This window comes from Triticum dicoccoides, chromosome 5B (genome assembly GCF_002162155.2).
Source record: "Triticum dicoccoides isolate Atlit2015 ecotype Zavitan chromosome 5B, WEW_v2.0, whole genome shotgun sequence".
Taxonomy (NCBI): domain Eukaryota; kingdom Viridiplantae; phylum Streptophyta; class Magnoliopsida; order Poales; family Poaceae; genus Triticum; species Triticum dicoccoides.
In genome coordinates this window covers 13,507,089-13,521,576 of record NC_041389.1, presented here as the reverse complement: position 1 = coordinate 13,521,576, position 14,488 = coordinate 13,507,089, and the positions used below count along the sequence as shown (strand labels likewise).

At 47.4% G+C, this 14,488-nt stretch overlaps 1 protein-coding gene and 1 pseudogene across 2 annotated transcripts; one reads left to right on the top strand and one right to left on the bottom strand.

Annotated features, from left to right (window-relative positions):
* Positions 1-2,771: 2,771 nt before the first annotated feature.
* On the top strand, positions 2,772-4,768 carry LOC119305018 (annotated as a pseudogene).
* Positions 4,769-7,273: 2,505 nt separating this feature from the next.
* On the bottom strand, positions 7,274-13,885 carry LOC119307070 (disease resistance protein RGA5-like). 2 transcript variants are annotated; one of them, XM_037583152.1, is made up of 8 exons: positions 13,700-13,885; positions 13,251-13,478; positions 12,890-13,145; positions 11,955-12,177; positions 11,723-11,846; positions 11,143-11,340; positions 10,151-11,058; positions 7,274-9,593 (listed from the first exon to the last, which is right to left on the bottom strand). In XM_037583152.1, exons 2-8 carry the CDS (start codon positions 13,416-13,418, stop codon positions 7,625-7,627), a joined length of 3,846 nt encoding a protein of 1,281 aa, XP_037439049.1. In that variant the 5' UTR covers positions 13,419-13,478; positions 13,700-13,885; the 3' UTR covers positions 7,274-7,624. The 2 variants fall into 2 exon arrangements, with proteins under 2 accessions (XP_037439049.1, XP_037439050.1); XM_037583153.1 differs by having other exon boundaries at positions 11,143-11,337.
* Positions 13,886-14,488: the final 603 nt, after the last annotated feature.

Sequence of the window (14,488 nt, the reverse complement as noted above, 5' to 3'; positions counted from 1 at the left end):
CACCTGCCACCAATCCATCTTCAGAGCTGTACAACTGCATCTACCTTGCCCGGTCTAGCTGCCGTTGACGCCACCACGACGCCAGACAGCGTCACCCTCCTGCGTGAGTCCATCTCTGCGCATCGGGCGCCGAGTCTCCATTGCGCCACGCCGCCGAGATCCGCCATCATCAATGGGCAAGATAAATCACCGCTCCTTCTCTTGTCCCCTCCAACCAGCACTTGCTTCAAAACGATGCCCCCAGGAGGGAGAACGACACCGAAGGTGCCGTCATCGTCCGATCCGGTAGACCCAGATCTAGGGTTTCCCACGGAACTTCCCGATCAGGTTGACGTGGCCTGCAACGACGATGCCTCAAGAAGGAAACAACGTTCGAGACGCCGCCATCGTCCGCCAAGACCGCAGTCAGGCGCGATTTTCACCGGAAGCCACGTCGTCCCGATCTCGCGGCTGGCTGGAACCTAGCGGAACCTCGCCATGAAGACGTATGGTGCCGTCGGAAAGCCGGTTGAGGACCTCCGGCTGTCCCACCCCGGCCCCATCATGCGCCGCCGACCGGCCATAGCCGAACCACGACGGATCTGGCCGGGACGCCAGATCCACGACCACCGTCGCCGCCCATCGCATTGCGGAGAATCCCACCGGAGGACCTCGCTAGCCCTGGGTTCGCCGGCTGCCGCCACACAGCCAGGACGCCGCCGTGGCTGCCTCGCGAAGACCCCGCACGCGGCGCGCCAGCCGCCTGATGGGAGATCCGTCGCTTCCCTCCTGCCCTAGCCCTTTAGGCGTCAGGCGCTGCCACCACTGCGGCCAGTGCCGGCGGCAGAGATCTGCCTCGCGTGGAGGCTGGCGGCACGAGGAGTTAGGTTCCCCTGGCGTCGCCCTGAGTGGCGGCGCGAGGGGGTCGCGAATGTGAATGTGGATTTCTGTAGTCTTATTGTATAATGGAATGAATTTCCATGTCTTTATGATGGAGCGTATTGTGTCACACTTTCTCCAGTGATGAATCATACATTTTAAAGCTTGTGCTTTCTGATTCAGTTATACCACAATGAAGACTTTCCTCTTATAGGCTAAATAAGTAGTGTGCAATAATCCAATCTACTCATTTGTGATGTTTTGCCCTCTTTTGTGACCAGCTCGGAGTAACAACACTTACAGTACTTATGTGATGTTTTGCCCTCTTTTGTGACCAGCTCGTATGTTTTAGTCGGTAGACTATGAACAAGTCTGTGAGCGATATCAAGGCTATTCAGTTCTTAAAAAAATATCAAGGCTATTCAATCTATATTGCTGGGGCAGATAGGTTGTGGTTTAACAAAAAGATTGAACTACTAATGATTGTGCTAGTACTCTCTCTGCATGGGTTTACAAGGCTCATTTTGATTCGTCCAACTAAGTCAAACTTTTCTAAATTTGACAAAATTTATCAACAATTGTCTTAATTAGGCGTCCCACCTGGAATGATACAGATCGCCTGGCCATGCGCAAAACTTAACAAGAGGTGCTCGATGTTAGAATATAGTTTGGGTTTAAAGATAGAGATAAGGAGTAGATCGAATAGGTTTAAACAATGTATTACTTATTTTGTACTCCAAGCCTCTATCCCCTCGTGTATTCTATATATACCCCATATGATGGTCAGATCAATACATTCAACAACACAATATTCATCCATCCTATAGTTTTCCACACTCGATAATCTCATCAGTGGAGCAGCAGACACATGGCAGATAACCCTAAATCACAAAACCCTAATACATAGGTCATGCCTCAAACAAGCGTTTCTCTTTGTGAAATACATCGTCGTTGGTGGAGTTCACTACTCGTTCATTCCAAAACTTGGGATATAATTTGATTCATTGAGACAAACCTTTGACAAAACATTCTACAAATAAAATCTGGTTTGCTTTTTACAAAAACACAAGCATGGGTCACTACTTAGGAATAATTTATTGACATCAATTTTATACCATGGTAAGATATTAATACTGTACGTGTTGGGCAAAGTCTAGTTTAAAGAAAATAAAGGACAGCTTATTTTGAAACCGAGGGTGTGGGTACTTCTTTTGCTTGGAACTACCAAAATAATAGTGCATATAAATCTAAATGATTAGCTCCCGCAAAAAAAAACTTTGGAATATTTGCTTTGACAGATACACATGATTAAGCATCTAGGCTTAGTGTACTTCACTCGTCCGTTCTCGAATAAAGCTAGCTAGATGCACAAATGCTTCGATTAACTTTTGGGAGATGATAATGCCTCCATTACTTTTGATAGAAAATATCATGTGGAAACCAAGTATTTTAATAATTATAAAATTTCTAAATAAAATCAAGTATGTTGGTAAGGCAATGTTCTATAAAGGATGTAAATTTTTAAACCAAAATCAAATTCACTACAGATGTGTGAAAAAACCAATTCAACATCATTATCCGCGCATAGTTTTTTCACCTCACAAATGAATGAACTTGAACTTCAGATTTAACTTGTTCATTATAGGATGTTTTTTTTAGAACTTTCAAATGTGATTTTTACAGTAACTTGGTTTGCACCGTATATTTTCTCTTTCAGATGGTTGGTGTAGACAACAAATGCCACTACGCCACTACGCCAGTCATGGATGGCCCAACTTAGTTAATGGCATCTTCCGTCAGTGCACACAACTTAAAGCAAATAGTGTTGTAGTGCTGATTTAACTAATGTGTTAGTGGAGGCTATAAATAGCTCTACCACAAGCATTCCTGAGTTAATTATTATCACACTCACCATAAAGCTCTTTTCGGAAAGGAAGGCAAAGCCTCCCTAGCCATATAGTTCTTGCTAGTTCACTTGACTGTGTTGATCAAGAGTGCAGGATGGACTCGAAACCTACGGTGATGATGATGGCGGTGGTGATCATGTATGCGGTGTTGAATGTGCTGACGAAGATGGCTTTCAATGAAGGGATGCACACTACTGTCTTCATCGTCCTCCGCCTGCTCGTCGCAGCGCTCTTCCTCTCCCCGATTGCATACTTCAAAGAGAGGTTTGTATCAGCACTAACTGATGTCCTTACAAGTTTAATTGTATCTCGATTGCTTGGGCCATATGCATGCATCACTGATGAAGAAGCATGGGTAATGGAAGATTTTATTTTGACCGTTTTAAAATGAAAATCGTGGCCACTAACTTCTGTTCTAAAGTTAACTAATTTCTGTATATGGTTTCCATGCATGTATGTATGTAGGAAGAGTAGACCTAAGCTGACCATGGAGATATTCGTCTACCTCTTCTTCAGTGCCTTGCTCGGGTAATTAATCTCTTTTGCGTAATTATAGAAAGCCTTGAGTAGTTGATTTCAACCTTAATTTTCTTTGCATTGTATACTGTATAAATAACAACTGTTGGCAATTGGAGAGCCTCTCTGATCCAGTGGCTCTTCTTCCTGGGCCTGCGGTACACGAGTACACGACGGCCACGTTCGCGAGCGCCTTCAACAACACGACTCCCATGTCGCCAACCGCTCCGGTGCAGCCAAGCTCACCGGCACGGCCGTGGGGCTGGCCGGAGCGACGGTGCTGGCACTCTACCATGGCCCGACCCTGGTGGGGGCGCCGTCGGGGGACCAACTAGCCGCCGCTGCCACCCACGGCGGTGCGCGGAGGTGGGCGGTGGGCTCGGTGGCGTTGCTGGGCTTCTCGGCAAGCTGGTCGCTGTGGTTCATCTTGCAGTCTAAGATCGGGACAAAGTACCCGGCGCTCTACTCCGGCACGGCGTGGATGTTCCTGCTCAGCTTCCTCCAGATGGCCGCGGTCGGGACTGCGACCGAGAAGATGAGCTTGCAGGTCTGGGTCACCCGGCAAGCTGGCGCCAGAGTGGTCTGGCGTCGGGGAAGCAGGCGGTATCGGGCCGGGTGAGGCCGGCCCACTAGGAGCCAAGTCGGGTCCTACCGGTGCAGGTGAACTGGCCTCTGGGCCGCGCGAGGTGGCAGCCAGCCCAGGCGAAGAAGGCGCCAGGCCGGGCAAGGCGCCCGCGGGGCGGCTGCGGGTGCAGCCTCCACGCGTATACCAGCAGCGGGTTGACGGGCGCCACCCGTCATGCATGGCCCATGCATGGGTGCGACGTCCCGATCCTGAGCTTCGTCCATCGCATGTTCATCGAGTAGCTCAAGGCGAGCACCACGTCTAATACCTGCAGTATGATTAGGAAGCAACACAAGAGCATTTGCAACATCCACAAATTGATCAGGCGAAGGTATGGCTGAGTGAACAGGTGGCATAGGGGTGGTAGAGTTGTTCGGAAGTGCATGGAAGGGGAACCCATTCTCATCAAACACAACATCACGAGATATGTAGACGCAATTGGTGGGAACATGTAGGCACTTGTACCCTTTCTAAAGGGAACTATACCCAAGAAAAACACACTTTTTAGACTGAAACTCTAGCTTACGCTTGTTATACGGACGCAGGTGAGGCGAACATGCACACCCAAACACTTTGAGGAATGTTGGGATTTCATTGAGCAAGAGTTCAAGAGGGGTTTTCATTTTCAGAAGTCATGAGGGAAGCCTATTTATCAAAAAACAGGTTGTGAAAAAAGCATCACTCCAGAACCGAAATGGAACGGAGGCATGAGCTAGCAAGGTAAGGCCAGTTTCTACAAGATGACGGTGCTTACGTTCAGCGGTTCCATTCTGCTGATGTGTATGAGGACAAGACATACGGTGCGAAATTCCAAGTTTGTTAAAAAACGAATTGAGTTTGTGATATTCACCCCCCCCCCCTAGTCGGATTGAACATGAATAATTTTCTGCTTAAGGAGACGCTCAACGTGTGCTTGAAACTGAATGAAAATATCAAACACATCAGACTTGCGCTTAATAAGATACAACCAAGTAAACCGACTATAAGCATCAATAAAGCTGACATAATAATTGTGGCCACTAACAGTCGTTTGGGCATGACCCCATACATCAGAAAACACAAGCTCAAGAGGATGTTTCACAACACGACTAGACTCTGAAAATGGAAGTTGGTGACTCTTGCCCTGCTGACAGGCATCACAGATAGTTTCAGCAGTTTTATTGGGCACAACTGGTAGTTCATGACGATGCAACACATGACAAACTATAGGAGCAGCAGGGTGACCAAAGCGCGCATGCCAGTGCGTAGGCGACACACGAACACCGCTGAACGCCTACGGAGAAAACTGCATAGGAGGTGTGGGCGGTGCGTCAAGTACATACAGGCCACCACTAAGCAGAACGGCCCTTGTGTCCCGATCCTTTATAAAGAAACGAAAAGGATGAAACTCAGCAAGGACATTATTATCACGAGTAAGTTGAGGAATAGACAACAAACTACACGTAGCAGAGGGAACTCGAAGAACATTGGAAAGATGCCGTTTTTGAAAATTGTGTGCAAGAAGAGAGGCCTGACCAACATGGGAGATGCGCGTACCTGCTCCATTGGCGGTGTGCACCTGATCATGACCATGATATGGTTCTTGAGCGGAGAACTTGCCCATCTCGCTGGTGAGGTGGTTTGTAGCTCCCGTGTCCATATACCACGTAGGATCAATGGAGTAGGACGGAGTGCGCCTGTGCTCATGACTCGTCACCGCGGCGGCGGCGTGCTTATCATTCCCTTTGCCATTGTTGCCCAGGCCTAGAAAATCTTGCTTGAAGCGTCGATGACAGCGGGAGGCAATGTGACGCTCAATACCACACAGCTGGCAGGCCTACCGAGCACCGCAGTAGGGACAACAAGCAACTGACCGACTTCCGCCGGTGATGGATGGCGCCGCGCCCCGCTGAGCCTGCTGAGGCCGGGCCGCCATTTTACCACCAAGCGGCGACGGCTTCTGGGGTTTGCCGCGGGTCGCGGCATTGGCGGAGACAAAACTCGGGGAGGCACGGCGCGCCTTGATGCACTGTTCGCGGCCAAGAAGGCGCGCATAGAGCTCACGTGGTGGAAGTGGAGCCTCGCGACCATGGAAGTTCTCGATGAGATTATCATAGTCGTCATCAAGGCCGTTGAGTACATGGGTGGTGAAGTCTTCATCACCAAGCGGCTGACCGATCGAGGCCAACGTGTCGGCGAGACCAGTCATTTTGTTGAAGTAGTCCGTGATGCTGAGGCCGTCACCCGTCAAGCTTGGTCTCCCCAACTCGGTGCGTATAGAGTGAGCACGCACCTGAGATTGAGAGGCGAAGCTGCTGTGAAGCGCCGACCAAGCATCCCTAGACGTCGCGGCGAAGATGACCAGCGACGACATTCGGAGTGAGCGACGACTGGATGGCGGAGAGGATTGTCTGATCCTGGGCCACCCACACGTGATGAGCTGGATGATATGGCGGCGGGCACGGGGTGGAGCCGTCGACGTACCCCTCCAAGTAGCGGCTGCGGAGAAGAGGAAGCACCTGAGCCCGCCACGATAGGTAATTGTCTGGGGTGAGCTTCACCGGAAGGAGCTGCGAGAAATAAAACGGCGATGGCACCGCAGCACGATCCTGTGTCGGTGGCGCGTAGAGACCCATCGATGGATCCGTCTCCTGGTGTGGAGCGATCGCCAGAGGTGCGCCATAGCCGGGCACAACACCAGCGTACGGCGATGATGGGTCCCCAGGTGACGGAGGAGGCGCTGCCCCATAGGGCAGTGAAGGCGGCGGCGCCGCATAAGGTTGAGGGCGCGACGGCGCCGCGTAGGGCTGCGAGGGCGGCGCGCCGTAGGGAGGCGACGGCCAGGCGGATGGTGGCAGTGGCAGAGCACCATAGGCTGATGCAGGGGCGCCATACCACGGAGGGCCGTAGGCCGACCCCGAGGCACCGTTCGGGTGCGGGGCGCCGTAGGTCGATGCAGGGGCGGCGCCATATGCGGGCGGCGGACCCTGGTAGGGCGGCGACGCAAAGGCGTTGGTCGAGGAAGACGGGCCGCCGGAAGAGACCGGCAGAGGCAGATCGCCTTGCCCACCCGATCCGATCTGAGAACCCGAAGGGACTCCACCAGAGGCTGGTTATACCACCGGGCAGCAGCTAGGGGCCGGGAGGCAAGGAACGGCGACGACGGAGCGACGGCAGAGGCCGGCGCAGGAGGCGGAGCAGCGACGGTGGCGGCGGCGAGGGCTGGCGCGACGGCGGCGGCGGGTGCAGCGGAAGACATCGTAATCCTAATCTGATACCATGTAAAACATATGTTTTGGGAAACTGCTCGACACCCTAAATGGGGTGTGGCTATCTCATTATATAAAGGTACCAAAGGATACAATACAAGGTGTATACAAAGTCTACATATATCTAACAAAACAATTAGATTGCACGAGCTTTCACTTGACGAGATTCTGCCTAAAAGCAAAATGAGCTTATTCTACAGGAGGCAGGCTGCTAATAAGTAAAATCAAGTTCATAAACATCATTAGCTGTCAAGAAAAATAAAATCTGTTTTGCACAAAGATGCAGCGGCCGCACCAGCAGTCCCAAGTACGATCACAAAAAATTCCTGGTCGACAATCACATAGTATGATGCACGCAGGAATTGTATCCAGCTGGGTAGCTAACATTACATACCAAATTAATTTCAGAGCACGCAAAACAATTAACTAGAGGGTCCGCTGAGCAATCTGTGAACACAAACTCACATGCCCTACTTAACGGAAGGGTGGTTTGGGTGCACCAGCGAGGCCTCCTTGAACGCGGACATGAGATCATCGGAGGCACCATACAGTTTGATCTCCTGGAGGTGTAGCAGGTGCTCCATGCCAACCGGTGCAGCGCCGCCCATGTTGATCCCACTGAGAATGAGTTTTCGTAAGTTGGGCATAGCTCCTGCCTCGAACTCCAGGTACGCAGCAGTGTCTTTCCTAGAAAGGAAATAAAAGTACTCCAGAGCCGGGAATAGTCCTGTGCCTAGTATAGCTCTTTCATCAGGGATTTGATGCGCTCTGAATAAGAGGTGGGCGAGGGAGGGAAGCTCTCCAAGAAGATGAAACTCCTCAGTTGACGATTCTTCAACAAACAGCTCAAGGAAGCGCAGATAATGGAGATCACCCATCCATACCGGAACTCTGCTGAACTGCAAACATGACAAGTCAAGTTGCTCCATACATTTAAAAGGTTTGGATAATGAGTACAGATGCTGCTGGTCAATCTCATAATCATGATGCTGGTCATCGATGCACAGACATTCGAGGTTGTCGAGCTTTCCAATGGAGCATACCAAAGCATTAACTTTTGGCAACCCCGTATGATATAATGTTGTTTTCAGTTCCCTCAGATTAATCAGCCCGCTGAGACCCATAATAGAGTCCAGCGAGCTCTTTTTCAGGTCAAACCCTCGCAGAGTGCGCAATGATTTCACATTCTCGATACCTTCAGGCAGACCTGTATCTGGAAGCACCAGATAGGACAGGAAGGGCAAATGAACTATATCTGAAGGGATGCTCTTCATCAGTCTGCATGTTTCCAAGTCCAGCGTCTCCAAGTTAACAAGCTTACCAAGTTCGGTAGGGAGCTCTATCTTCCCATGGCCAAACTCTAGATTCCCATTCCCCAAAATAGTCCCGTAAACTCTAACCATCAGATACTTCAGCTGAAACAATTGGCTAATGGCGGCGAGGTCAACTGTCTCCTCCCCCTTAGTAATGATGAGCACCCTGAGATACTTGGACCACAAATGAGGAGGTATGGGGTTCTTGCGATAGTTGGACCACCTGGACCACGAAGATATGGGGTTGTTGAACAGTATAAGTGAACGGAGTTGTGATAAGCTAGCAGAAATAGCCATGTCATATGGTGCTCCACCAACAGTCATGGTGCTCAGGGATAGTCGGTGAACCTTGTACTTGCGGCCATGCAACAGCCTTGTCATGTCTTCAGAATTGTATGCCACACTTAAAAATTTATCTTCCTGGCACTTTCTTAGGATCAAATCAAGCATCAAGTCGTGTACTGTGCAGGACAACACCTCTCCATACTTAGTTTCTGATGGAAGAATCATGCTTCTATTGACGAGCTCATTGAAATAACTCCGGCCAACATCCACCAAATCTAGCCCATGCAAATAGCTGACGAAGCCTTCAGCTATCCATTGTTTAATCAGATCATCTCGCCATATGATGTGGTCCTCAGGATACATACCAAGGTATAAAAAACATCTTTGGAGATGAAGAGGAAGATGCGTGTAGCTAAGATTTAATATACTATTCATCTCTTCCAATGAAGGATTTGTAGCAGATTGGGCACCCAAAGAATTCCTTATGCTCTCCCAGTGTTTCCTTAATCCCCGTTGAGTAGCTAATAGGCTAGCTATAGTGATAATTGCAAGTGGCAATCCACGACACTTCTTCAGAATCTCAGCCGCGACGCCTTCAAGATGCTTTGGAAAATCATCTTTGGACCCAAATACTCTGTTGGAGAATAACTTCCTTGAGTTCTGTTCACTGAGGGGCTTCATTGTGTAAATGCACTCAGGTTCATTGTTACATGCCATGCTAGCCACATCTTCCACTCGAGTCGTTACTATTATTCTACTCCCATTTCCATTTTTTGGAAAAGCACATTTAATAGTTTTCCATGCTGATTGATCCCACAAATCATCAACTACAATAAGGTACCTGTTGAAATGTTTGCACAGATTATATTGTAGCATAATATGGCTATAAGTTGAAGACTAAAGCATTAAAAATTAATACGAACTAGATGTAGGAAAATCTGTTGCTGATATTGCTGAATTAGCATGGTCAATATCATATAATATTCAAGCCTGAATAATAATGCCTAACCGAACATTTAGCCATTTTAGGTCTGTGATTTTTAGCCACCTAGCATTTTTCTCCTATGAGACCTGTATCTTGTCTTTTCTTTCCCCCTACTAGCCTCTTCGAATGAACATCTTAGATATTGTTTACACAGAATAAAAGAACGTACAGAACTTCAATCAGTTTCCCAAAGATGTGTTTCTGCTCTAGTGTTATCTTTTATTATTTTTACTCTAGTTTTCTCTTTATTACTTTCAAATCTTTATCACGAATGTACAAACAAGCAAACAGCCAAACTTCCCATTTGCATGGACAGAAATCATAACCGGACTATGCGCTGACCGTATACTTGCTTCAATTTAAGATGGAAGCCAATGCAAGTAACTATCAAAACTTCAAAAGTACAAAATTACCTTTTCTTTGCAAGGTACGTCCTTAGCTCTTCAATGATGTCCTCAAGCCCGCGACTGTGAGATGACTCCTTCATCTGAAGTTTTAGTTGTAGGCGATTGAGAAGCACACTGATATCAGGTTTCTGTGAAACTGAAAAAAACGCCACAGCATCAAATTCCCCCCTTATCTTTTCAAGCACCTGTTTGGCAAGTGTAGTTTTACCCAGACCTCCAAAACCTACAACAGATACAACCTTAAGTTTTCTCTCAGGATCCATCAACCAATTGGCAACCTCCTCCCTTGGGCCGTCAATGCCCACAAGGCTGGTAACCTCCTGGTAGACCGCTGGCAGCCGAGGGTCGAGAGCCACAGATGCATAGGTAGGCTTGAAGTCATCAATCTTGTACTTCTCACGTCGAGCACATGCTTCTACCGCAAGGGTCTTAAGCTCTTCAATCTGGTTGGCAATCCGATGAAGCTCACACAACCTCGCGTGGGTTTCAGCAGCCCCACCAGTGAAGCCCAACTCAACATCCTCACCTCCAAATTGTTGCATGAAGTCAGCAATGCAATCCTCCATGTCAAAAGAAATCTCCTTTAAATCGTCCCTCCATTTTTTTACCCCTGAAGGGAGCTCATCCTTGAGCTCTAGCGGCTCAAGGTCATTCTTTATAGTGCTCAAATCCTTCTCGAGAAAGGACACCTGCTTCCTCGTCTCTTTGAGCTTATTGTATTCATCGCCCATGAACGTGGTAAGCTCGCCACTCAGGGTGCTCATCACACTCACGGTTGCCGCCTTCCCCTTTCTCTCTCGGTTCACTTTGCCATCCTCCGGCTCCACATACACTGCTGATGGCTGCAGTTGGGATGGTGCAACAGAATCATCCATCAACTTCATCCCATCCGCTAGCTTGGAGGCCATGCTTATCTGCAACAAAAATGAACTAAGGTTATGCGAAATCATTAGATAATTACTAGTTGACCATATACGTTTACTGTTGAGTAATTGTACCTGCCCTTGCGTGGAGGTAGACACATCAGTTGCAACAGACCAGTTTGAAATTTCTGCTTCACCCAGCATTCCACGGATAATCCGTGTAGCAGGCCTGATCTCTGGATCATGGTTCATGCATTTTATCCCTATCTCAGCACATGCCTTTACTTGTTCCAGTGAGGCCCCAAACTTGTTCGTCCAACTTTCAACTACCTGCTAATTGGACAACCAAGTGTACAAAAAAGGACGGCTTGCATTTCAGAATAGGAAAACAAAAACATACAGGCGTATTGATTTAGGACTAAAGACCGAATGCAAGGATACCTATCACAAACAATTTCGAATTTCTCACTTGATAATTTTAGTATTATTAATTTTATTGACCTTAGAAATTAGAACCATCTTTATCTTACGTCTTTTTTGTGTGTGCGGAAGATAGGTACAAAGACAATATTCACATATTATCATTTGCGAATCCGACTGTTAATTAGATACTCCGACAGAGTATACCTTGCATTTTTGTTTAACAACATTATTGTTTCTGCTAAACATGTTGTCTACAATGTTTTCTTTAGAACCTCGTATATAATATAATTACCTCCTCAACATTGGAGCATTCCTTATGTACCATAAGGATCTTCATTATTATAACACCCAAACTATATACATCTGTCTTGAAGGTGATTTCTCCTTTAGTTCTGAATTCTGGTGCCATATATCCCCTGCATAAAAATTGGTAAAGTTTGTTCAATTAGTGAATAAAGTGTATGTAATTTTTTTAATAGATTACCAACAGAACATCAAGTTCTCAAAGATAATTGCTAGCTTACATCGTCCCAAACTTGTTTTTAGTAATATCCCGACTCTGGCTTTCACTTAAACGCCGTGATAGACCAAAATCCGCAATTTTGGGCATCATATTATCATCCAATAGTACATTCTGAGGCTTAAGGTCCATGTGAATAATTTGCTGCTGGTGTAGATAATTTACGCCCTCACAGATCCCCTTGATAATTTGATAGCTCGTGATCCACTGCAATCGACGGGATGCATCTGTGGAGAGTATACAGTGTGACAAATAGTTAGTACTATCCCGTTGGAAAAGTAGTCCAATGAAAAAAAAAAGGTCCTAGTTTATGGATTGCCCTATTTGCAATGGCAATATACTAACAAGTGCAAACAAAGTTCTCCAAAACACCTATTAATTTCACTGTCAAAGTGTGGGTGTGACAATTGGCAACATAGTAACCACTATTTTATTTTAATTTTCAGGTGCGAAGATGTGGACTTGCCGACATATTTATTGTCTTGGCAGATTGAGATGATCGGTGTTTTCTTTTGGTCACCTGATTAAGGTATATCGACAGCAGAAACGAGCACTTATGTTTTCCTTACAAATTGGTTAGTGCAATCTTCTCTCAGATGCAAAGAGGATGAGAGACGAAAAAAATATGCCTAAATATAAGAGTGCATATTTCTGTAGTGGTATAAGAAGAGAGCTCAAACTACAATTTTGTTTCCAAAAAAATTGAAAAGCTCATAGGAGTGGAAAAACAATAATAAATACTACTCCCTCCGTCTGAAAAAAGTTGTCCCTCAAATGGATGTATCTAACATCAAGTTAGTGCTAGATACATCTATTCAACGACAAGTTTGTGACAAGTTTTTTCGGACAGAGGGAGTACTTCGGATTAAAGTCGGTAGACAAGCACTAGAATATACTACTAGAAAGGCAAGGAAAGGTATAAGGCAGATGTTATTCTACCGGAGAGATAGTCTGCAAGGCACCCTGGCAGGTACTCGAAGCAGAGCAGCCTCTCCCGCACGCTTGCCCAGACAAGGTCTCCGTTAAGCGGGATAAACAGCTGCCGCGTCTCACAGCAGTACCCGAGGAATCGCACCGTGTTCTCGTGCTTGACCCTGACAAGACAGTCGACCTCACTCTTGAAATTCTTGTCCAGGATCTCGAAGGTCTCATGGAGCTTCTTCACGGCAATGGTAGCACCACTTGGAAGCACTCCCTGCACCTCACATGGAATCGTGCATGTCAGCCTAACAGAGGATGATTTGCATATTTTGATTCCAGTTAATTAAATTTAGAGCAGAGGATTTTGTTGCTTGTGTACCCTGTAAACCACTCCGAACCCGCCCCTGCCGATTTCACGCGCATCGGAGAAATTCCCTGTGATGTCATTGAGCAGCGAGAAAGGTAGATTTGCTGTATACACGCTTTGGTCCAGCAACGCCTTCTCCAGGGCAACAAGTTCGTTGCCATCTTGTTCACCGTCGGTCATCTCTGGCCTTGGAGATGACGGCCCCCTGATCCACTCCGGAATCTGGATACAAGTGTTATTCTGCTGAACAATGATCAATCATTCAGTGTTGTTCATTAGCCATGGGTGGAAGAAACAGAGAAAAAAATAATATCTATCGGTAAAGACTTGGGACTTTTTCTCCTTCAGCACAGTAGAGCAAGCATCTAAGGAAATGGTGTGGGGAAACAATGAGATCCCCTGATTAGATCTATGGCAGAATACGAATATAGCACTAGCTAAGCCATCGTGTCGTGTGTTACCTTCCTCTGCTGGGAGGCAGCGACGGGGCGACCAAGGAATCGCCGCACGCGCCCTTGCTGGAGAAGAAGCAGACGGGAAGAGTGGGATGGGCGCCGTCGCCGGAGAAGAAGTTGAGGGGAAGGAGAAGATGGCCGTGCGAAAATGGAGGAAGACCCCACGAGTCTGCGGGCGGAGAGAAAAGAGGAATCACATGGGCAAATGTACTGGCACTGGTGCACTTCACTGTTCTACCATGTGAGTGCATGCACCCACTCATTCACGACACTGCCCAGCACAGGCCACTTTTGGTCCACCATGCCGGAGATGAAAGATGCAAAGGCATGAACATGGTCGTGTTCAAATCATGGTATGTATTTCGTCATTTTTTAACACAATATATACACAATCGCTGATATACACACGCATACACTCATCCCTATAAACACATACACGCACACTACCCCTATGAGCACCTTCGAAATAGACTCAGCCGGCACATAAATGCGAGCACCGGAACTTGAAACCTGGTAGGCTGAGATACCACTGTTCACCTAGCGGTTCAACCACAGCTTGGTCAGTGTGTATTTCGTCCAACCACAAGCCCTCAAACACCTGAGCGGACGGCCCGATCGTTGACCGTCAAAAGTAAGCTACTCAAACAGACGCCTTAAACCGGTCTCAAAGCATCTACACAACCACAGATAGCTAATCAGACTCCCTTTACGCCTGCGGTCAGAGAACTATCCTTCCATAGACTTGGAATCTCCAATTTCGATAGAAGTAATTGTGACGCCGTCGATTCAATCGTA